The 24,849-nt window shown below is 42.4% G+C and overlaps 1 protein-coding gene across 1 annotated transcript in view; it reads left to right on the forward strand.

Annotated features, from left to right (window-relative positions):
* Positions 1-24,849, forward strand: part of ttn.2 (titin, tandem duplicate 2) — a 211,120-nt gene that overhangs the window by 52,871 nt on the left and 133,400 nt on the right. The window contains exons 46-75 of the mRNA XM_036209774.1: positions 3-3,737; positions 4,502-4,780; positions 5,050-5,613; positions 5,819-6,100; positions 6,185-6,463; positions 6,540-6,821; positions 6,909-7,187; positions 8,980-9,267; positions 9,365-9,643; positions 9,748-10,029; positions 10,152-10,430; positions 11,347-11,625; positions 12,010-12,288; positions 12,383-12,670; positions 12,770-13,048; positions 13,254-13,535; positions 14,394-14,672; positions 14,760-15,038; positions 15,122-15,400; positions 15,482-15,769; positions 15,849-16,127; positions 16,389-16,670; positions 20,227-20,505; positions 20,629-20,910; positions 21,015-21,293; positions 21,413-21,703; positions 21,864-22,142; positions 22,928-23,209; positions 23,290-23,568; positions 23,806-24,093. Coding sequence (XP_036065667.1) covers positions 3-3,737; positions 4,502-4,780; positions 5,050-5,613; positions 5,819-6,100; positions 6,185-6,463; positions 6,540-6,821; positions 6,909-7,187; positions 8,980-9,267; positions 9,365-9,643; positions 9,748-10,029; positions 10,152-10,430; positions 11,347-11,625; positions 12,010-12,288; positions 12,383-12,670; positions 12,770-13,048; positions 13,254-13,535; positions 14,394-14,672; positions 14,760-15,038; positions 15,122-15,400; positions 15,482-15,769; positions 15,849-16,127; positions 16,389-16,670; positions 20,227-20,505; positions 20,629-20,910; positions 21,015-21,293; positions 21,413-21,703; positions 21,864-22,142; positions 22,928-23,209; positions 23,290-23,568; positions 23,806-24,093 — 12,180 coding nt within the window. The remainder of the gene's footprint in view (positions 1-2; positions 3,738-4,501; positions 4,781-5,049; positions 5,614-5,818; positions 6,101-6,184; positions 6,464-6,539; positions 6,822-6,908; positions 7,188-8,979; positions 9,268-9,364; positions 9,644-9,747; positions 10,030-10,151; positions 10,431-11,346; positions 11,626-12,009; positions 12,289-12,382; positions 12,671-12,769; positions 13,049-13,253; positions 13,536-14,393; positions 14,673-14,759; positions 15,039-15,121; positions 15,401-15,481; positions 15,770-15,848; positions 16,128-16,388; positions 16,671-20,226; positions 20,506-20,628; positions 20,911-21,014; positions 21,294-21,412; positions 21,704-21,863; positions 22,143-22,927; positions 23,210-23,289; positions 23,569-23,805; positions 24,094-24,849) is intronic.

The following is a 24,849-nucleotide window of genomic DNA, read 5'->3' on the forward strand; positions in this document are numbered from 1 at the left end:
CCACTACTCTGGTGTCCAGTTACCACAGACATCTACACTTGAACTCAAGCCAGAACCCAAACGTTACTCCTCCTCTTTAGAGAGGAAGAAAGAAAAACCAGTTTTCCTTTCCCAACTCTCCCCAGCATCCGTAACGTCAGGAGAAACAGCACAGCTCACTGTTAGAGTGGCAGGATTTCCAAAGCCAATTGTTCAGTGGTCTCATAATGGCAGGGTCATAAAAAGTTCCTCTGTGTTTAGGCTGATTGAGGAAAAGGAGGAGTATACACTGGTAATCACCCGAGTCACATCCGAGTATGAGGGCGAGTACTCATGCACTGCAACCAACAGATTTGGACAGATGTCATGCTCCACATACCTCGAGGTGAAAAAGCCTGATGTCAGCCAGGCAGAGAAGTGGGTGGAGAAGATGTTTAAGACCACAGGTCAACCTCCCAGTTTCATAGTTCAGATTCTACCTGTGAGATGCTCAGAAGGAGGTGAGGTTTCTTTTCAGTACAAAGCCAAAGGGGATCCAGTTCCTGATGTGAAATGGTACAGAGGAGCTTTCCAAATTCAACCTAGTAGAAACTGCATCATCATAACCAACCCTGATGGGTCTGGTGCAATCAGTATCAAGAATGTGAAACAGGAGGACAGTGGCTTGTATACTTGTAAGGCGACCAATCAGTTTGGTGAGGCAACCTGTAGTGCTGAACTTATTGTGTTCAGAGAGCAAGAGCAAGTGACGGTCATTCAGAAGAAAGGCTATAAAGTGTCAGTATCAGAACAGGCAACGCAGTCTCGCCTATATCAGGTTAGCCTGCCAGGTCAGGACAAAGCAAAGCCGGATCAGATGGTGTACACCATCGGCACAGAGGACAGGCAGATCATCCCCAGTGAACAAGTGGGCTCGCTGAGGGAGGTAGATATCTCCGCTGCCACGGTCCACCGCGAAACACTGACCCAGCAAGCAGCGGTCCTTCACCGCCATGACATTGAGGAAACCGTGTCGGCTGTTCCCACTCGCCCACCTCAAGTGTCAGCTGTTCCTGCCAAACAGCTTCACATGGCAGCGTTTACGTCCTCTGTAGAAGAGAGTAAGGACCTAAAAGAGGATCACTGTGATCGGATTCAGAGTCCTGAGGTCATTGAACTGAAAGTAGCAAAAGAACAGAAGTCTAAGGTGATGGTGGCTGTTGCTGAGGAGCTAACTCCTCAGCTTACTGTAGGCAAAGAGTCTCTTAGTGACAAACCTGCTACTCTTGCATCCACCTCTGAGCCCAAACACCTAATAAGTGGGCATCAGGTTGAAGCCCAGTTGCCCATCATGAAAGAGAAGTCTGTGGACTTCCCCACACCACAGGAAGAAAAGGGCTACAAAGTTAAAGAGGGGATAAAGATTTTATACTCTACTCAGTCTACAGAGATGCAGGTGCTGGCTGAAAGCCACACATCTGAACTGTCTACAGCAGACTCTGCTCTCAAGTCTGCTGTTGGGAAAGAACCGTATCAGCCAACTTTGGCCCCATTAAGTGAGTCTAAACAAACTCTGTCCAAGGAGACAAGCTTCTCTGTGGAGAAACCCACAGAAAAAGCAGCCCAGTTGTCTAAGGATAAAATGATGATGGCAGCTTTAACAACTGAAGAGAGGTGCATGCTACAAGCTGAGCCCACACACCAGCTTCCTGGTCTGGACAGCTCAGTCTCTGTTCAGTCACAAGTAGAAGGAGAACAAGTGCTGCAACTGCAGGTTATCACAGACCAGGATCTCCTTCCATCTGAGGGGGGCTTTACCTGTGAGAGACCAGCTCAGGAGAAAGCAGAAACCAGTACAAGTCCTACTCTGCTTCACACTGTTAGCCAGGATGAGCAGAAGACTGTGGTTTGTGAAAGCTCATCGCAGTTTGATGCAGCAACAAAATCAGTGATCGTCCATCCTCAGAAAGAGGCTCCCACTCTGCTGCATTTTCAATCCACCCAGCCTGTGGAGGTGCTGCCCAAAGAAGGAATCATCACACATGAGAGACCTGACCAGCAGGTGGCAGACCAAAAACAAGAGAAATGGAGGAGTCATGCTGCTGTTTCAGAGGAGAGAAGGAAGCTCACAGCAGATTATCACACAGAGCTTGATTTGTCTGTGACTGGAGTTCAGCCTCAACTTCGAACTGAGTCCAGACCTCAGAATGTCCTCCAGCTAGCCTTTCAGCCTTTGCAACTTCCGAAAGAGACACCGCTCACTGTAGACTTCAAGCAGCAGCGAGCTTTAGTGCAGAAGGAGGACCGCTGGAACACAATGCATGTCACCAGTGTGTCAGACAGTCAGACCTTAGAAGAGGGTCACACAGAACGCTTAGGCAGCGTGGACTCCTTCAAGTGTCAGACGGCTATTGAACCAAAAGTCTCTACTGAGCCAATCCAAATTGAGGAGAAAGAAATCTCCACAGAGAGTAGTATGTCTCTGGAGGCAGCAGAGCAGGATTTTGCTATTCAGATTCAGGAAGGTCAGTCTGTCAGGCAGTCTATCATGATGCATGAGAAGCAGGTGCTGACAGGAGAACTCTCTCAGGAGATCAGCAAATCAGAGTCCACCAAAGTTATGGTCACCACACAGCCAAAGCTGTCTATTATGGCATCAGAGTCTAAAGATAGCAGAGCTCTTCCCAAAGAGATGGCCTTTATGATTCAGATCCCTAAATCATCCAGTCTGAACATACGCCACCAGCTCAGAGAAGCCCTGCAGTCTGCTGTAGCCACTGATCAGCCTGTGTTGCTTGCTGATGTTGTAAGGGGCCTACAGGCTGCAGAGGTGCATGAGGTCAAGGTTCAACGAGAACCCAAACAGGCCATGTTCACATATCTGATCACATCAACCGGTCTTCCCACTGAGATAACCGTGACTTTAGAGGGTAAATATCCGCAAACAGCTGACCTCAGGACTGAACTTCAGGCAGCTCTTCACTCCATCATGTTCCAGGAGGCTCAGGTTCTGACATCAGAACAGCAGGGTACTATGCAGTTAGATAAACCCCAGAGGGCTCAAGTCACTTCAGGAAGCTCAAAGGAAATGCGATCTTCACAGGTTGAGGTGGTTTGTGTTGCAGACAGCACTGTGGATTTTAGTGCTGTGAGATCTCAGGCTGCTGCACTGAAAACTGAATCTGAAATCAGAGTTGAACGTGTGGTGGGAGAGCAAGAGGTTGTGATGCAGCAATCCAAAGCAGCAAAAGCTGAGCAGTCCATCTCCTCCCAGATCAAAGTGTCCACCCAGACTCACACTACTTTTGAGCAGTCTGTACAGGTTTCAAAGCAAGAGATGACATCAGTAACTGTAAAAAGCACAGAAAAAGACACAGCAGCCTTAGTCACCACTGCCTTGCCCATGAGCACTGTTCATGAAGTTGTCAGCATCCAACAGGAGCACAGAGAAGCAACTTTCCATGAGGAGATCACTGTATCTAGGCCACAACAGCAAGAGTCCCCAGTTATAGTCACCTCTTTAGAGGACGTATCTATTGAAGAATACAGTCAGGTTACCTTCAGCACAACCATTAGACATGTCTCTAAGGTAAAATGGTTTTTCAATAAGCAATTGGTGAAACCTGGCAAAGAGTTCAAGTGTACCAAAGATCATGACACATACTCATTGGTTATCAACAAAGTTGTCAAGGAGAAGCATCAAGGAGAATATGTTTGTGAGGCTGAGAATGAAGCTGGCAGGACAACAACATCTTCAACGCTCACTGTAGTCTCAAGAGGTTTGATACCAGAAGATATCAATTCATCATTCGTTCATCCATCCTCTTTCTTTCAGAGCAACTAATAATTCACAAAGATTTCAAGCCACTGTGCTCACCCACATATTGTATTATTGTCCTTTTGAAATTTCCATTTCACAGCTAAGCATGAGCACTATTGTCAGTGCACTGGATGGTACTAACTCACTGTTTGTCTCTCTTCACTTTATGGTCAGTATTCATCTGAAGACCAGTATGATCACAACCAAACAAATTTGTCCTTTTTTGTTTGACCCATCTGTGGTCTCAAAGAGTTATAACTTTTGTTGTTGGGAGTTTCTTGCTCTCTTTGTGATTTTGCTGGTCTTCTGGTTCCTCTCATAGTCTTTTCATGGTCATATCGGCATGTAGACAAGCAGTTACTTTGTTTTGTATCCATGGTTTGTCACGTTCTTTCAGGTCCATTCTCTGCACACCTGCAGCACTCTCTTTCTGCATGTCCTGAGGGCTTCAACGCGGCATTGCTTCATTTTCACAGACTTGTTGTCTCCCTTTCAACTGGAACCTTAGCCCCATAAATTTTATGAACGATATATTCTTTTGGGAGAACATGGGGCTAATGTTCTTGCTATTTGTTTTTCTTCCACAGTCATTCCTGACTTGCCTTCATCCATTGCTGTACATTCCACCATTCCTCCTCCTGATCTGTCATCATTTGTTTAAAAAAAGAGATAAAGGATAGTGTAACTGACATTTTTTATTTTTATTGTCTGTGTGTGCCTCAGTGCCACCTGTTTTCAGGCAGAAAATCAACTCTCTGGAGATAAACATCGGTGGACACGCAAAGTTTGAATGTGAGACTGAAGACGCTCCAAATGTGACCTTCAAATGGTACAAATCTTCCGTTGAGATCAGACAGAGCGAGAAGTATCGGATCCTCAGTCGCCCTACCAGTTCCTCTCTGGAGGTGGTGAAGCCTGTAAAGGCAGACAGCGGTGAATACACCTGCAAGGCTTCAAATCAGCACGGCACTGACAGCTGCACCGCTACGCTCGTTGTTACCGGTAAGATCCAACTAAGAATGCTTTGCTTTTATTTACTATGTCTGCATGTTTGTGGAAGAGAGAGAGAGAATTATATATGTATATATATGTATGTGTTTTCATACTGAAATAGTTTAACAACTGTGTCGCATTTGACAAAATCGAATCTAACACAGCACATCGTTTCCTCCGTATCAATTCCTGAACCTGCCGGCTTAAATTGTTCCTGACATTGCTGTGCTGTTATTCTATTTTTACAAAGCTCTGTATGTTCTACCTGCTCTCCATAGAGATGTATCCACCAGTATTTGTATCAAAACCAGAGCCAGTGGCCTCCTTTGTGGGAAAACAGGCAGTATTCCAGTGCTCTCTTACTGGGTCTTCACCCATGGAGGTTGTCTGGCACAAGGACAACATAGCCATCTCCTCTGAAGGAAACTATGTCATGAAATGTGAAAAGAACAAGTATTCTCTTCACATTAAGTCTCTTGAACTGACTGACCAGGGTGTGTATCTTTGCAAGGCATCCAACAGTGTTGGCACTGCGACTTTTATTACAGAACTCAAGGTGATCAAAAAACCCAGTTTTATTAAGACCTTTGAACCAGCATCAGCTGCTGTCGGTAACCCACTGAGGCTGGAATGCCAGGTGGATGAGGACACTGCTGTGAGTGTCACTTGGACCAGGGATGGCAAAAAAGTCCACCAGAGTATGGATTGTAAGCTGTCATTTGAGGATAAGGTGGCTATTCTTGAGATACCCAAGTCCAAGCTGAAGGACTCTGGGAAGTATGTATGCACAGCCACAAATGAGGCTGGGACCTCGACCTGTGAGGCTGTAGTGACAGTTCAAGGTAAGATCTTCATGATCATCTCCCTGATAGCTTTGATGAAATGATCTTCACGTGGAGGAGCTCGTGACTTCTTTGTTTTCTGTCAACTGCACTGCTGCTGTCTTGTCTTTTGTCTTTTATTACTCACACTCTTCTATGTTGGACACTTGTTCTTCTCAGCATTTTGTGTAATTTATAGAGAAACTCAAAATAAACACTCTTTCAGAACCTCCAACTTTTGTCAAGAAAATGGAGCCCAAGATTACATGGAAAAAGGGTGCACCTGCAAGCTTACAGTGTACTGTTAAAGGATCACCTGAACTTCACATCCACTGGTTCTGGAATGACATGGAGCTCAGCGATGGAGAAAAGTACAAAATCTCTTTCAAGAATGGTTCTGCTACCTTAGAGATATTGAACCTTGAAATCACACAGAGTGGCAGCTATACCTGTGAAGTGTCAAATAATGCTGGCAGCGAGAGCTGCAGCACTCTTGTATCTGTTAAAGGTTTGTCTCGTTTAGCTTTTGTTCCAATTAATACTTGGTTGAAGAAAAAGTATTTGCTAAAAACCTGACTCTTTTGACATCTAGAGCCGCCATGCCTTAGAAAAGATCTACAGACTGTAGAGGCAGTGAAGGGAGCAGCAGCTCAGCTGGAGTGTGAAGTCACAGGAACAGCTCCTTTCGAAATCAGCTGGTTCAAAAATAAGAAAGCTATCACCAGTGACGAAAAATTCAAAATAATCTCCCAGGAAACACTGTCTAGACTGGAGATCCGAACGTTTGAAAGTGCAGATGTTGGAGATTATCAGTGTGTTATAGCCAATGATGTAGGGAAAATCACCACTAAGGCATTGGCTAAACTAAAAGGTTGGTACGCTAAGAGTCAGTTCAAATAAAACATTATAGTTTAGAGTCAGTGCTTACCAGCATTTTACTTTTGTAGAGCCGCCTGTCTTCTCAAAGAGAGTTGAGAGTGCCACAGCTGTAGTGGGAAACTCAGTAAAACTACAAGGAACCATCAAGGGCTCAGCTCCCATCACTGTCAAATGGATGAAAGACTCTGAGTTAATAAGAGATGGAGATCCAAATATCACGATGGGCTTTGACAACAATGTTGCAAGTCTAACAATAACAGCAGTAGCTCTAAGCAATGGTGGCAAATATTCATGCTGTGCTGAAAATGAGGCTGGTCAACAGAAGTGTGAAGCCACCTTGACTGTTCAAGGTCAGAAGAGCTCTTTGAGTACATCTGTCTGAGCGACTGTTTTTGTGCTAAACTCTTAAAATAACAACTTGATTTGTGCCAAAACAGAACCTGCCAGAATTGTAGAACCTGCAGAATCTATTAGTGTGACTGCAGGTGATTCTGCCACCTTAGAGAGCATTATCTCTGGAAGTCCGGATCTAAAAGTAAAGTGGTTAAAAGATGGGAAAGAGATGATCAGTGGCCGGAAATACAAGATTACTCTGAAAGATAATACAGCCACCATGAAGATCCTTACAGCAGAAAGAGGAGACACTGCAGAGTACCGGATGGAAGTATCAAACAAAGTTGGAAAGGACCAGTGCATATGCTCAGTCACTGTTTTAGGTCAGTTTTTTGTCTCTAGTGAATGAATGCTTGCTCTTTAGTACACGTAAAAGTATACTATGCTTATATATTTAGACATAAGGCATTTTTTCTTCCAAATTGTTAAGCTCTACACTGATGAATCAAATAGAAATTTGTAGATGAAAGCATAAGACAAAAGAGCATTGGGTCTAGTGTTAGAGTTTGATATTATTTTAACAGATGCATCCTGGGGATTGTTGGAATTCTTCTAAGGTTTAGGAAATACCTGTAAGAAAATTAGAAATAGTGTCAAGGATAAAACGAGTATAAAAAATTGACAAAAGAGAATAAAGGGTGGAAAGAGAGCTGCTCTTGACCCTATATCAGGCAAGAAAGTGTCCAGAAAAATACCTTTTTTTTCCTGGACAGTAAGAATTCTTAAAGTGAAGGAATGAAAGAATAATAACAGTTATAAGAAATGTTAAAGCAACTAAAGGGAACAAAATTAGTTTGTCATGAAAAAAAAAATAAAATGTAGTGAAACCCATGCTAAAACACAAAGGGAGCTTCCCTGAGCAGTACTGTAGCTTTTAACTAAACAAAGCTTTCAAAATGAAATAATCACTTTCAAAATGCTTATGGACCAGCTCAGCAAAGACTGGAGAGAACAAAAAAAACAAAAAAACAAGCACATAGGAACCTCTAGGGAGGGTTGGGTTTGCAGGTGACTCTGTAGGGCTCGTGTGAAACTCCTGGCCTCAATGTCCAATGTGTTTTCAAACATAAACCTTAGTCACAATCACCCATACAGGATTCAGCCACTGACTGATTTTGTCTTGTCTGGCCATTGAGGTTTGTAGACAGGAGCGAACACATCTTAAGGCGAGTGCAAGTGTGTCTTGCAGTTCCCTTGATGCTCGTATGGCCACCCGAGGGATGTCATCAAAATGGGACATTTTGTACTATTCAGTCTTTGTATGGATAATATAATTTGCATGATTATTGACGTAAGTTGACTACGTGTGAATGCTACACACACAGGGTGTGCACATGCACTAGTGCCAGTAGGATGCCCACTTAAACTACTATTTAATAGTCTAATTTTGTAATTTTGACAATTGGACAGAATTCAAAGCTTATCATGTGAAGAGCACTTACGATTCCATTGCACAGTCTGCAGAATTTGGGATGAGCTTTAAAAAAAATTAAAAATCTGTATGACACACCTGCGCCTCACCTGCTTCACTCTTACTTACCCTTATGTGTTGTATAAGTCTTTGCCACAACCTCCCACTCACATCATGCTTATAGAGATAAACTGAAGGTTTTTTTCTCAACTGGATCATAAAGTGATCCATAACCTTAATATTTCATGCGGGTTATCTCCCTGCCCGGTACAGTTTAATTAGCTCGTAAGGGCAGTTGTGACTAAGGCTTGACATACTATTACATGTTCTTCCTGGTGAAACACATAATTTCATTCATTCATTCAAACAAACACATCTGATCCAGGTGATCAATTTTTGAAAGACCAGCAATATGCTGGCTCTTGAGGCCTGGAGTCTGACACCCCTATTGAGGTGTGTTGGCAGTATGTAGAACTGGGGAAGTGTGCTCTGGAAAAAAGGAAAGACCAACTATGGTTGAAGTATGATACAAATGAAGGTGATACATAGAAGAATCAGATTTATTGATTGAGACATTTGACTTGAGGAGGAAATAGCTAAATAACTCAAACCTCAATTAAAAATAGTGTGTATGAAGTTCTGCTTCTGTTTTCTTAATAATGTGAAATTTAATTAACGCTTGGGATGATTTTCTACACAACCAGATCGGATAATGCCTCCAACTTTCACCAAGTCTCTCAAAAGGGTTGATGGCAATATTGGTCATGACGTGTCTATGGAGTGTAAGGTGTCTGGGTCCCAACCCATGACCATAGCCTGGTTCAAGGATGAACAAGAAATACATTCTGGAGCCAAATTCCAGCCAGAGTTCAAAGACAGCTCTGCCTCCCTAAAAGTCTTCAAGCTGGAGAAGGCAGACTCTGGTGTTTACACATGCAAAGCCACTAACTCAGCTGGATTCAAGGACACAAGCGGCACACTTTATGTCAAAGGTCATCAGTCTTTGTGTTATTTTGTCGTGTTCTTTGCTGCTCTGATGTAAAATTATGCTAACTTGAAATGAATATTTACTTTGTTGATGGCATCCAGAACCCCCAGCATTCTCACAGAAACCAAACAACCAGGATGTCATACCAGGAGCCACAGTTTGTCTCAACACAGCCTTCACAGGAACTGCACCTTTGACCGTCAAGTGGTTCAAAGAGGAAAAGGAAATTGTAACTGGAGGCATGTACTTCATAAAAAAAGATGCATCCTCCAGCTCTTTGCAACTTCAATCTGTAAAGCCAAGTGACTCCTCCAAGTATACCTGCCAAGTGTCCAACGATGCTGGGATGGTGGAGAGCACCGTCTTACTCTTTGTGAAAGGTGCTTTTGTCTTGTATTCTGTTCAGCTTCCTGTGGATATCCATGAAATGAATGTCATACTAACATGTCTTTTGCTTGCAATGACTTTTAACATCTTCTCTCAGAGCCTCCGGTGTTTGTGAGGAGGCTCGATGCGACTAAGCTCATCACCAGCGGCGAGTCGGCCAAGCTAGAGGCCAAAGTGGTGGGCAGCCCAACCATTGGATTCAAATGGTTCAAGGATGAAATGGAGATCAGCTCTAGTTCTAAATACATTATCAAGCAGACTGACTTAGAGACAGCTCTTGAAATAATTAACTGCACAGTTGAGGACAGTGGAGAATACATGTGCGTAGCATCAAGTCAGGCTGGAAGTGACCGCTGCAGCAGTACAGTCACAGTCAAAGGTTGGTTTGTTCAGAGACAGTCCTTCAAATGTTTGAGTAGAAACCACTCACATCATTAAGTCTTATTTCAACCTTTTTTCATTTATTTTTTTGTTGTTTACACGCTTGTTTTTGCCCTCCAGAGCCACCAATGTTTGTACGTAGTTTGGAACCCAAAGATGTGGTAAAAGGTTCTGAGATGACTATTGAGTGCCAAGTCTCTGGTTCTTCTCCTTTCACTGTGACATTCTACAAAAACTCCAAAGTAATCAGGAATGACAAAAAGCACAGAATCACAGTGAAAGATGAACTGCTGGCCTTACAGGTGCAGGTAGTCGAGGCAGGGGATGTTGGCTCATACCAGTGCATCGTTGAAAATGAAGTGGGGAAAGCATCCTGTGATTGTCAAGTAACGCTTAAAGGTTTGTTTGAAAGACCTTCTACTTAATCCAGTTTGTTGTGGATATATTTATAAAAAGTCGTAAAAGTTAAAATTCCTCATTTGGATGGGAAGTTTGGATCTGATTAAACCAACCCTGATCCTTGGGTAACACTGTTCTGCATGTTTTCCATGTTGCCCTGCTAAAGACTAAGGTCCCATAATTGTAAGTTTTTGAGCAAATTTGGCAGGTGACCGCACGGCGGTACTTGTAATCGGTAGGCTGAAGTTGCATTTTTACAAACCGCATGTTGGTTGCAGAAGTTTACGAAAAAATAAACAATTTGCAGCTTTTTCTCTAAAAGTTGACATTGGTCACTGGCCACCAGGGCACATTTTGAAGTAGGGTGGTGGCAGTTCAGTGACAGGTGGGACTGATGCCATTATAAAATTGGGCAACAGCTGGGGGGAAAAGATCGGATTGCCGACTGGCAGCAGCTATGACTGGACAATGTGTAAATATCTCTGGATGGTGGCTGTCCAAGTGCCACCAGGGGGGAACATAAAAAGCGAGGCATTCTGCACGCCTGGTGGCTGCCCAACTGCCACCGTCGACTATCATGACAGCCACCAACATTTTTTTTAAAAATCAGGCGGCATAAAATCTTGAAGATTCTGGTAATACCTCCCAATTACGCAGTGGCTGCAGAGTTGTGACCGTAGCCCAAGCACACCATATTCAATACATCATCAAGCTTTGATAAACCCTGATAAAAGCAGCCATCAAAGGGCGGATGGGTTTAAGTAGTAAAATGTGGGATTGTGTTCCTTTGAGGACCAGGGTTGGGAAAGACTGGTTTGAATAAACACCTAAAATTATCTGAAACCTCAAGGTTAAACACCATCTGAAAGGATTCATGAGCCCACAATAACATTCATTTGATATATTTGTCTTGTAGAACCACCAGTGTTTGTACAAAAGCTGGAGAACCTGAGCTCACTGGTGGGAAGTGAGGTTTCTCTGCAATGCACTTTGAAGGGCTCTGAGCCCATGACAGTGTCCTGGCTAAAGGACAACCGTGAGCTCAAAGAGACTGAAAATGTTCGCATAACTTTTGAGAACAAGATGGCTGTGCTGCACCTCAGTAATATACAGGGCCAAGATGGTGGAAAGTACTCTTGCCAGGTGCAGAATCAGGCGGGCAGCCAGACATGCTCCGCTGTACTTGCAGTCAAAGGTCGGTTAATGTTGTGGGTTGTCATGCTTCTGTTTAGACATTAATTTGAAACCTCCACGTAGTCCATCATCAAGCTTTGATGTTAGACATGTCTGATTTAAGATTCAACCCCTTTTTATGTTTTCAAAAAGAACACTTCAAAGCAAAATCACAAAAACATAATATTCTCGCAAATGAGCCAGTCGTTATAAAAGCTCAACAAAATGTTTTCAGAATATAACCAGACAATATCTAGAAAGAATAAGGGGTAGAATTATATATATATACTGTATATATATATTTAATGTATGTTTTTCATTTTACACCACAAGGTGTTGAGTACTTGTTGGTCAAGTAAAAGAAGGCTTTGAACTTCCATACTGACCGCTTTGCTTGATGTCTCAGAACCTGCTAAGATAACGGAGGAGCCAAAGTCGGTCAGTGTGACCCAGGGTGACCCGGCCACACTGGAGGCCCGGTTCTCTGGAACAAAACCACTAAAGGCCAGATGGTTGAAGGCCGGCAAAGAGCTGACTTCAAGCCTCAGATATAAAGTACAGAGCACGGACAACAGCTCCGTGCTCAAGATAATCAAAACTGAGAAGGGTGACAGCGGTGAATATGCTTTTGAGGTTTCAAACGATGTCGGACACGGCTCTTGCGAGGCTACAATTACAGTTCTCGGTCAGTTTTTAGGATGAACAGAAGAGCTTCTTGTGCCATTTTTTTCCCATTTTTTATCATTGCTTCTAACTCTGTTTTCTTTTATGCACATAAGATCAAATAATTCCTCCAACTTTTACAAGAAAACTGAAGCAGACTGAAGGTATCAAAGGATCCTTTGCTCACCTGGAATGCCTTGTATCTGGTTCCCTGCCGATAACAATCCAGTGGTACAAAGATGAAAAGGAGGTCCAAAGTGATGAGAAACATAAATGCACATTCTTTGAGAATGTTGCTTTTCTAGAAATATCAGATCTGAACTCCAAAGATGGAGGCAGTTATACTTGTATGGCCACAAACAAAGCGGGAACAGTCCAGTGCTCCGCGATCTTGTTCGTGAAAGGTTTGCACCCAACTCTGACGGTTTTTATTCAGTCTCCTCCACTCACAGCTAGCTTCAGTTTACGCAACTGCCGTTTTTNNNNTTTTTTTTGTCTTTCAGAACCTCCATGCATACTTGAAAAGCCTGAGTCTATGAATATTTTGCCTGGTTCAAAAGTCCAGTTTAACATGCTGGTCTCTGGCACTCCACCACTTAACATCAAGTGGTTTAAAGACAAAAAGGAAATTGTATCCAGCAATGATTGCTCTGTGACAAAAGACAATACGTCCAGTTCTCTGGAGCTCTTCTTTGCTAAAACATCAGATTCTGGAGAATATGTTTGTGAAGTACAGAATGATGTGGGCTCTACATCCTGCCAGGCAACCCTCTTTGTCAAAGGTTTATTTTCTTTAAGTCATATTCCTAAATGTAAAGAATTTGAAAAAAAAATGTTGCAGGGTAGAAAGGCAGCCATCTTGAATTGCAACAGTTTTATGATTGAATAGCAACAATCAGCTAAACTTGACTGCAACTTGCACTTATGAGATGTCTTAAACACTTTGTTGCTACAGTGCCTTATCTAGTTTTGTTTCTCACGTCTTAGAACCTCCCACATTTACGCGCACCCCTGCACGACTGTCTGTGGTGCGCCCTGGTCAGAGTAAGTTGTTCGAGTGCCAGGTGACTGGCACGCCTGAGATAGATGTCAATTGGTTCAAAGAAGGCTCAGAGATTGTTGCAAGTGATCGGTACAAGGTGGCCTTCTCTAATTCTGTGGCCACTCTGGAAATCTGTGGGGCTCATGCCAAAGACAGCGGCCTGTATTACTGTGAGGCTCGCAATGAGGCTGGCAGCGAGAGCTGCACCATGGAGCTTAAAGTGAAAGGTTGGTCAAAAGTATTACTTGCGGAGATCATTGAATTGAGTCATATCGCCCTTCCTCTCTTAAGAGTTCGGTCAAATCATTCCCTTCTCCCTACTTCTACATTTAGCCCTCCAAAAGGAGAGTCATGAAAAAATAGTGTCTCCAAATTCAGATGTCATTTCCACTCAATAACATCACCAATAGTTGCCTGTCAGCTATGTTATTGTGGAGCTTTCGGTGCTCAAATAACCATAACAACAGCAGTTTTATAACTTTAAACAGGTCAAGTTAAAACAAAAAGTAATAACTTACATTTAAATATAAACTTCTGTGCTTCAGAGCACACCACGCTTCTCCACTAAGGCACATGGCAACGCGGAATCTCCTCGCGACGGAGGGCTCCACTTGGAGGTGTTGGTCCTTGAAAAAACTATTTCGGAGATCCTTTTCACTACAAATGCCCCTAAAAATAGAGTGGTAGGAAGAATGGAAGAATCTGGATACGGCTTTCCAGACTAGAGCATTTGGCTACTTTTGTTTCTTCGAAGAACAAAAGTTTAAAAAAAAACGTTTCCAGTGAAAAACTTAACTTTCTATAAAATTAACACAATGGACACAAAGTATTTGAATTACCAATGTGGTAGATCCAGTATGTTAACATTTATTTGGCCAACTCCTCCCAATCATAGTAAAAAAATACCTGTCCCACTTATAAAGTGGCAAAACACCAGAGAAGGGCTAAAAGAATAGAAATTGTCAGATGCAGCAAAGCAAAGCTTTCTCAAAGGATGTAATTAATCTAATTACTGCAATGGAATGATAGCAAGAAAATCTCTTTAAGAGGAAAACTGATAATAAATATTCCATTTCCCGTCTCAGAACCACCAACATTTATAAAGGAGTTGTCTCCAGCTGACATTGTGAAGGGCTCCAGCGCCCTTTTTGAGTGTGAAATTGCTGGGACAAGTCCGTTTGACGTAACATGGCACAAAGATGGAAAGGAAATTAAGCCCAGTGCTAAACATGGTTTCTCACTCCTTAATGGCAATGTGGCTCTTGAAGTTCACAAATGCGATACTTCGGATGTGGGTGAATATCAGTGTACTGCTGCTAATGAGGTGGGAAGCTGTACATGTAAGACAACTCTAACCCTCAAAGGTTGGTTCCTCTTGCACTTGCTTGTGTCCACAAGTTTTGAAGTTTTAAAATAATATTGTCAAACTAACGTGTTTATGCTTTTAACAGAGCCACCATCTTTTACCAAAACAATTGAGAACAGTGTCATTGTTCTGGGTAAAATGGCAGAGTTTCAGTGTGTTGTTGTGGGCTCTCCTACTCTCTCTGTGCAATGGCAAAAAGATGACAGCTGGATCATGGAGGATCCCAAAATTGAGAGAACATTTGAGAACAATGTGGCAACACTCAGGATTCCTGCCTGTAATGCCATTTACAGTGGCAGATACACCTGCCAGGTGGCAAATGAGGCAGGGCAAGATAAATGTTCTGCCTCACTAACGGTCCAAGGTAATCTGTGTTTTGCTGTTAATGTTTACTCATAACATGCTATGAAAAACTTTATCAACTGCTGGCTTTACTTTGAATTGTAGAGCCACCTCAGATCATAGAGAAGTCTGAGGTGATAAAGGTCACAGTGGGAGATCCAGTCAGTCTGGATTGTAAGGTAAAGGGTTCCTCTGAGCTCCGTGTGAAATGGATGAAAGATGGCAAGGAGCTTCAGTCCATCAGGCAGCACAAGCTGGTCTTTGAGAACAACATCAGCAGCCTGAAGATCCAGGCGGCTCAGAAAACAGATGAGGGGGAGTACGTGTTTGAAGTGGCGAACCACATTAGCAGCTGCTGCTGCCAAGTGAAAGTGGTAGTACTAGGTTGGTGTGACAAACAAGACTGTACTATACACAAGAAAATGCCAACGTTTAATGACCTTCTTCTTGTCCTTTTGGTAACAGACCAAGTAATTCCCCCAAGCTTTATAAAGCCACTAGTAGATATGCAGGAAATATTGGGCTCCTTTGTCCAGATATGTTGCAAAATATCTGGTTCTCTCCCTATTGCTGTGGAGTGGCAGAAAGATGGCAGCAAAATCTCCAGTGGGGTCAAACACAAACTCATTCAGCAGGACAACTCTGTGTCAGTAGAAATAGAACAGCTCGAGAAATCTGACGCAGGAACTTACTCTTGCAAACTGACCAACTCAGCAGGAAGCTGTGACTGCAGTGGATTTCTTACAGTCAAAGGTCAGACAGTGTGGCTCATTGGTCATGTGTTAAAAAAGAGGTGAGTATATCTTAACCTGGTTCATTTGGTTGTTTTCAGAACCCCCCAGTTTTGTGATGCCTCCCGAGTCACAGGTGACTCTCCCAAATGCCACAGTGCGCTTCAAAAGTGTGTTTATTGGCACTCCTCCGTTCACCATAAAATGGTTCAAAGATGACACAGAGCTCATGACTGGGCCCACTTGTTTCACTGGGCAGGATGGATTGTCCTGCTTCTTGGAGCTCTATTCAGTGGCCGTCAATCAGAGTGGAGTTTACTCTTGTCAGATCAGCAACGATGCTGGCTCTGTACGATGTAGTGCCGACCTGACAGTTAAAGGTTGGACCTGTGTCTTTTAAATCAACTCTTTGGGCTTTGTATCTGTTGTGTATCGCTTGGTAAACTAGTTCATGTCTCCATTTGTTCAACTTGATTGTTTCAAAAAGCATCTCTGTGGATTTAGCATCTACATAAGAACTGCTTGTTGATTTTGTTGTCTGCTTTCTAACCCAACATTGTCTGCTCCTCTGTTCACTTGTTCTTTCTCAAGAACCACCACATCTTTTCAACTCCTAATTTGTCTATATTTTGGCCTTCCAGAACCACCCGAGTTTGTGCTGAAACTCCCCGCTACAAAGTTTGTAAAACGGGGTGAATCCCTCCGCTTGGAGTGTAAAGTCGTTGGCACACCTCCTTTGAAAATGACCTGGTTCAAACATGACAACAAAATCACAGATGGGGGCAACTACACCACATCATTTACTGACTCAGTCGCAGTTCTGCAACTGCATTCCACCAGCTCTGATGATGATGGAGTTTACACCTGCGAGGCTCAGAATGATGCTGGCAGTGTCAGCTGCAGCACCACCCTGTCTGTGAAAGGTCAGCTTCTTACTGACTTTCTTAAAACTCTCTAACCTGATGGTGTAATGCTCTAGCTTCACTGTGGATTGGTGGTTTTAGCGCTGACACTTAAAGCTGGGATCCGTAACAGTTCTTGATTATTTTTATTGCATGTGGGGTTAAAAATAACTTCACTTTAATTCTACCAAGAGTTTGCTAGAGTCTGATTTTTTAAACCACAATCAGGCTTGCTGTGGTCAACAAATTTGGTGTAATTTGATGTGTGACAATGACTTAATTAGAGAATTAACAACTTAAAGCAGTCTCTCTAAACAAGTATGTATGCCTAACAAAATTCTTCCCAATATAAAGCAAACATTTCATCACCCAACTTTTTATAGACAACACAACTGCTCAATCGATTCTCAAAGTTTTAGTTCAAAATATATAAAACTGCAACAAACTCCACATTAGTCGTGCTACTCCTGCACCACCTGGAATCAAAAACAGTTTCAAATGGACATATAGTGAAACCAAAACTTCCTTCAGAGTTCCTTATAAGACTTACATTAGGAGTTTATTGCAATGAAACATTCATTTGTTCCTTAATACTCACACAAACTTCAACATGTTTTGTAAACAAAAAAAAATAAGTTTGTCATTTCGAGACGTAAAGATCCAAATTGAGCATCAATTGCAGTCATTTTTGTCAATTAAAGACACACGCCAATGTAATTTGGGGTTTTGGTGTTTATTAGACGTATATGAAATCTTTAATATTAAAACTAAGTCTCTGAGTATTTCTTTAGGAAAAAATGCTGTTAGGAAATGCCTCTAGCAGTGACGTGGGTGCTATAATCAGCTGCCCACGAGCTCCCTGCTCTGCTCTGCTCTTTAAAGTTGAAGACAAATAGAATCAAATAGTCTTTGATTTTCTTGTCTGAGTTGGTATCTGGGTCAAAACTGCACGGCTTGGTAGCTCCAGTATTGGCCACCATTTTTGTTGCACCGGTAATCTCAGGTTGGGATGTGAAGCCCTGTACACTAGCAGTAGAGCATGTGGATGTTGGGATGTAGGGGCGGGGTTGTTCTATGCCAACAGTTCCACCTGCAATCAGTGATGAATTTCTAATGAACTCCTGCTGCTCCGTAGAAACTGTGTCTTAGAAAACAACATAGGTTAAGGGTTTTGGCTAAAAATGGCATATTCATAATTAAAAGACAACTAGAAACTCTATTAAAAAAGATCAAAAGATGATTGGAGTGGGACTTTAGAGTTTGTAGACATTTGTTTAAGTTGTTTAAGGATTGACTGGGACAAAGTCTTTTGCTTCCTTCAGTTTTTAAAGTCAGTTTGTCTAATTGTCTAATGTTCTGGAGATTATCATCCTGCCTTGTTAGTTTATCCACTTTTCCAGATGCTAAAGTTAAAATGTACATTTTGAGCTCCCAATTGGCTCTCGAGTTCTATATTAAGCACCTGCAGTGTCAGTGCCCTATGACTCTGTCTAACAAGAGATATGAGATGTTTGGTTTTCTCTAAAACATGAAGGTGGTCACACATTTCCACACTGATCTCCCATTTCTCTGCTGGACAAAAGGGTTTGTTGATTGGGTCTAGAGTAGATTCTGGACTGAGCTAGCTGAAAACTCTAGTCCTAAGAAGATTCAGATGCTTCTACTTGTGAATAATCATTTTTAGTAAGTCGATGAAGGTTGAGAACTGATGTTCTCTATTGTCCATGCCTATGGATTTTTCACAAACATGTCAACACACACTTGCATGTTTAAAGAAATTGATAATTGAAACATTTATTTTCAGTACTCAACACACTAATGGAGATAAACGTATCATGTGTATTTCGTTAGTTCTAGATATATTTATTCTTGCTGTGTGAATTAACACCTGACTTAGTTCTCACACAGTCTTTGTCTTTTATCTTTGTTTTAAAGTCATTTATAATGGGATACATAATATTTGGCACATTCACATGGCATTTTTTTTTAAGGAATCATTAGACTTTTCAATATTTAAAGTTGTTCTAAAAAGACGATCAAATTGAGCTCCATCCCTACACAAAACAATCCTCACCGTGTATCCCATAAAAACTGATGGGATACACGGTGAATCAAAGGTGTCAAACTTGAGTTCTTTAGAGCCGTTGTTCTACTCGTTTTGTAACAAACTGTGTCTTTTTAATGCATCAGGCAGATCAAGTTTTTCTGAAAAAGACAAGACACCGGTTTCTGAAGATTAGTGTTTGACACCACCTGATTAAGTCACTTCTCTGATATCTGTCTCTTAAATCTTGAAACTCTATTGTGGTTTTACTTAACTCTTTAACTTTTGTATTATTTTTTTATATTCTAACTTAACTCTAAATTGGATTTTAGCTCCAATTCACAACTATTAAACTTGATCAATTTTCAATAACCCTTAATACTCTTAACAACATTCCTACTATCTTTCAGCAGCTCAAACCATCAATAAAGCACAAACCAACCAATGCTGAAGATTCAACATTTTCTAACTACTTTAGCCTTTATGTACGAACTTACAGCATTTTAGTTAACTTTATAAGTTTGTGACATTTATTTTTCTACAAGTTCCTAACTACTCTTAACATTAACATCCACTTTACCTTAAAAAAAAAAAACAAACCTAACAACAAAATAAATTCATTTTTTATGTTGAAACTCATCTATGGTCCCATCCATCCATCCATTTTCTTGACCGCTTTGTCCCTTTCGGGGTCGCGGGGGTGCCGGAGCCTATCCCGGCTACTGATGGGCGAAGGCGGGGTACACCCTGGACAGGTCGCCAGTCTGTCGCAGGGCCTCAATCACACACTCATACACACTCACATTCACACCTAGGGACAATTTAGAGTCACCAATTAACCTATGAAGCATGTTTTTGGACGGTGGGAGGAAGCCGGAGTCCCCGGTGAAAACCCACGCAAGCACGGGGAGAACATGCAAACTCCACACAGAAAGGTCCCAGCCGGGATTTGAACCGGGGCCTTCTCGCTGTGAGGCGAGAGCGCTAACCACTCGCGCCACCGTGCAGCCCATCTATGGTCCCCTCAACCTTAAACACAAAGACCTATTTAAGTTTCAGATTCAACATTTTATAGCTTTTCTAACATTTTATCTCAATATCTGTACCCTTAAATTGATTTCAAGGTATTTTTCTTGATATTTACACATCTAAAAATATCCCAACTACTCCTAACAAATACGTTGACCCTTGAAAATTAAATATCTTAGTTTAATATTTAGTGCTAACTTGACACTAACGGCAATAATGACCTAAATCTTCAGATACTCCAGCATCTCTAAATTGAAGTAACTACCACTACCGGAACTACCCTAATTCATAACAATCTGCATTTTAGCATTTAACACAAGTATTGTATCCATTTATGGCTTAAGTGCTTTGGCATTCCACCACCCCCCCTTTTAACATAGTTGCAGTCTACCATAAAAAACCCTCCCCCAACACCTTAACTGTTACGGCTGTCAGCTTTAAGATTTGGATGTGGATATATTTTCCCATCTATTGTTTATTAACCGTTTCCTGATCTCTTTATAGAGCCCCCGTCGTTTGTCAAAGTAGCTCAGTCTGTCGAAGGGCTGAAGGGTAAGGATGTGAGCTTGTACTGCGAGATGAGTGGTACTGCTCCATTCCAGATCACTTGGTTCAAAGACAAGAAACCTCTGATGGAGAGCAGGAAGTATAAGATGGTGGGCGAGAGCAGCTCGGCTACGCTGCATATCATTGGAATAGAGCCTACGGATGTCGGTGAATACGAGTGCAAAGTGTCGAACAGTGTAGGAAGTGACACCTGCCATGCATCCATTAAACTCAGAGGTCAGTAGAAGCTGCGATAGTCACCAATAATAGTAAAAGAAACAATAACAAAAAAAACAGCTTCCGCTTACATTGTCACTCTGCTGACTTTACTTTTTGCGCTGTTTTTTTTCCTCTCTTCAGAACCGCCGTCGTTTGTGAAGAAATTGACAAACATAACAGTGATACTGGGAGAGGAGGTGACCCTTATGGCCACTGTTAAAGGCTCTGAACCCATTACTGTGTCCTGGGTTCAAGACAAGGATCACATTCTCAGGGACGGTGACAACAGGAAAATCACCTTTGAGAACAACCAAGTTGCACTTACAGTGTTTAAGGCTGACGCAACTACAGCAGGCAAATATACCTGTCAACTCAGAAACGATGCCGGAAGTGTGGAATGTTTCGCTAACGTGACTGTTCTAGGTTTGTAATAGTATAATTCTCTCTTTCTCCTCTGTTTGTCTCTGCCACTCAATCCCTGGAAGTTTCACTGAAAGCATGCTATGTTGTTTTCCTGGTGATTCCAGAGCCTGCCAAGATTCTGGACAAGCCAGACGCTCTGAGCGTGACAGCTGGTGACATTGCCGCCCTTGAAGTCAAAGTGTGTGGGACCCCAGAGCTCATCCCCAAATGGTTCAAAGACGGAGTTGAGTTGGCCTCTGGAAGGAAATACAAGATCTCTTTCTCCCGAATGATCTCTAGCCTGAACGTGCTCTCCACTGAGAAAATGGACTCTGGAGAATACACCTTTGAGGTTATGAACGACGTCGGAAAGGACCTGAGTAAAATAAACCTAACAGTTCTAGGTCAGTCTCCACTCTTACCTTATCTAGTTGGCAAATTGTGGCTTGTGTTTGCATAAAAACATACATGTGTAAAAGACGACTCATATGAAGTATTGTGCCGTTTTTTTTTCACTCTTAAGCAGATAAGGTTGTTCCTCCAACCTTCTCAAGGAAACTGAGGGACTCCAACATGGTTGTGGGAGAAGCTGCAGAGATGGAGTGCAAAGTTTCAGGCTCTCCGCCCTTCACTATTTCTTGGTACCATGATGGAACAGAAGTACAAAGTGGACCCAACTATGAGGTTTCCTTCAGCGACAACAGCTGCACTCTCAGCATTCCCACATTGAAGCTTGCAGATTCTGGAGTGTACAAATGTAAGGCTGTCAACAAGGCTGGATCCAGTGAAACTACAGCCACCCTGGTGGTCAAAGGTAAGCCCCTGTCGTCTGACAGTCCGTATTTAGTCCCCAGCCCTCACAACTTTGTGAGATATTAACATCTGATTGTAGTAACTTTACCAAGTGTCCCAGTCATTGAGTGGGCTATTCAGGTCGCCTTGACACTTTGCTCAATCTCTGTTTTTATTACCAGAACCTCCTTCTTTTGTGGTGCCACCTCAGCCGGTGGAAGCCATGCCAGGATCAAAGGTGACCTTCTCAGCCATTGTGAAAGGTAGCGCTCCCATGAAACTGAAATGTTTCAGAGGACCAAAGGAGCTTCTGTCAGGAAAGGACTGCGAATTCTCCTTGAAGGATAACCAGGTTCTTTTGGAGCTTTTAAACGTGGACAGATCCCACGCTGGGGAGTACACCTGCCAGGTCATCAATGATGCCGGAAAGGAGAGCTGCGCTGTCAATCTCTCCGTCAAAGGTCAGTTTCTGAACGAGCAGCCACTGGTTTTGCCTGTTGTATCATTGCACTCCGTTCTCAAGTTGTTAGTCCTTTAAAACCGCAGCTTAAGATCCAGTGTTGACATGCTGTCATCTACTGTAACTCTTCAACCATTGACACAATTAACATAAATCCAGGGGATTCTGAATCTGAGAAAACTGGCTTTGAACTGATATGCAACACTTAACAGAAATGTAGTGTTTATGCAGTTACTATGTCAAATGATTATGATGCAGATAAAAACCCCTTTTCTTCCCATCAGAATCAGCTGGAATTACATAAATTGTGTCGAGTTCCGATAGTTCAAAGAGATTGTTGTTTTGCTGTCTCTGGTGACAGATCCGGTGTTGAAGGGTTAAGAACCCTCAGATTCATAACTTTTCTGATTATTTTGTTATCAGACACGATTTAAATCATACCTGACATGTTTCCCATGAGTTGGGACCATACAAACAGTCACGTTAGACTCTTACAATATTCTTTGGACCACTTCAAATTCTTTGCTGTTTTTAAAAACTTTTAGGTGTTCCTTATGATCCGTTGTACCTGCTCATATCTTCTGCTCACAGTTCTTTAATTTCTGTTCAGTAATAGTTACTGGATTGAAACAGTAAAAGACAACTTTTCAAATTTTTTTTTTTTTTTTATTGGGAAGTAAATGTGATAAAAGACTCAAAATGAACGTTTGTCATCAGAGGTGCAACATGTGGACCTTTTCCTCCAGATTTCTGTTCTTTAAAGTGACGTTTGATGATGCCTTTCAGAGCCGGCAGCTTTCTCAAAGAAACTGAAAGACGTGATGGTGGAAAAGGGCAAACCGTTAACACTGGAGTGCTCATACACCGGAACTCCCAAGATAACCGTGAACTGGTACAAAGAGGGCCAGGAGATCTTTGCTTCATACAAGTACAACATCACTACGACAGAGAGCTCCTGCATCCTGGAGTGCCTCAGCACCGACGATAAGGATGCTGCAGGAAATTACTCTTGCAAAGTGTCCAATGACGCTGGGAAAGACACCACTGAAGCAGTGGTGTCCATCCTAGGTTAGTGCTCAGTTCTTTGTAAACCCAAGCTTAACTGTTTTCTAAAACTCTTCAACCCCAATGTTGTCTTGTGTGCACAGAGCCTCCATACTTCCTTGAAACATTGGAGCCGATGGAGGTGACAACAGGAGACGCCGTGTGTCTTAAGTGTCAGGTAGCGGGCACACCTGAGATCAAGGTGTCCTGGTTCAAGGCCGATGGTAAAGTCAGGTCCAGCCCCACCTGCAAGCTGGAGTACTCCAAAGGCGTGGCCTGTCTGAAGCTCAGCAAAGCCACTAAAGCTGACATTGGAGAGTACACCTGCAAGGCAGAGAACAAAATAGGCTCCGCCTCCTCCACCTGCAAACTCAACGTGCTTGGTAAGCCTTCTCTTTTTTCTGTGGATTTTTATGCTTAAATACTTCATAAAAGGTAAAATTAAATTTTCAAACTCTTAAAACTATCAAGGTTAGACTGTAGCTCATCTTTTTTTAATCAATTACTTTAAAGGACTTTAAACAGTGACTTTACGGTTTTGTGTTACAAGGCCACCTGCATTTGACATTCATAACATATGTGAGATGTTGTCCGTCATTCTGTCACTGTATCATCCACAGAGGCCAAAACGCCGCCATCCTTTCCCAAGAAGATCACCAGCCTTCAGGAAACGGAAGGTCAACCAATCCGCTTTGAGTGCCGCGTTGCCGGCTCGTCGCCCATTGAGGTTTCATGGATGAAGGATGGCAAACCTGTAACACAAGGGGGAGACTTTGCCATGCTTTATGATGACAACACAGCCGTGCTGGAGATCAGCCGTGGTGAGATGAGACACTCTGGGGAGTACACCTGTGTGGCCACCAACAGCGTGGGCTCAGCATCCTGCAGAGCGAAGCTGACCTTGCAAGGTTTGTTAATAGGATCTTCATGTGAAGTTCAAATGTACACCTGAAAGGGTGGCCTCTTTAACATACTTTTGAAGTCCTGCTAAAACCTTTGATACACCTCTTTTCCCCTCACACACATTCATCTGGTTACTAGATCTTTCTTCCTGTTAGTGCTTATTATTTACCCACACTTTCTATAGATATTGCAGAGTTTTTTGTTTTTTTTTTCCGGAAGTTGCCGCTTCATTGAAAGCACCTGATAGCACTTTCAGCACAGAGATCTGGTCCCCAATCACGGTGGTAGCAGGCAGTACCAGGTCTTTCTCCACACTCAAAAAGTGAAGAGGAGTTCCCTTCTTGATTGGGGACCAAAACTCAGGGAAGAGTTCTGTCCTGAAGGTGCTGGCAAGAAGAAGCGATAAGCACTGGAAAACTCTTTTTTAAGGGATTGTGTTTTTAAAACGCCCATTAAGAGTTTTTTTTTTTTTTTTAATGTTAATTATTGGGGCATATCTGTTTAAAAAAAGTGGGACAAATGTCATGTTTTTACTATATATAATTCACAGTTTAAGTTTAAGTGGCAGATAAGACGACTCTAACTCACAGCATTCTAGTAACATTTAAATGCATCATCTATGCTCAAATCTGAAGATGTGAATCGAGTCTGAACCACTACAAACTCTGATCTACGCATAAATCTGGTTTCGTCTGTGTGTATCATACAATTGGTGTGTACTATTTCAGGATTTGTGTGTGTAGGAGCCGTTTTGAATTTAT

The sequence above is a fragment of the Oryzias melastigma genome, linkage group LG21, assembly GCF_002922805.2.
Source record: "Oryzias melastigma strain HK-1 linkage group LG21, ASM292280v2, whole genome shotgun sequence".
NCBI lineage: Eukaryota > Metazoa > Chordata > Actinopteri > Beloniformes > Adrianichthyidae > Oryzias > Oryzias melastigma.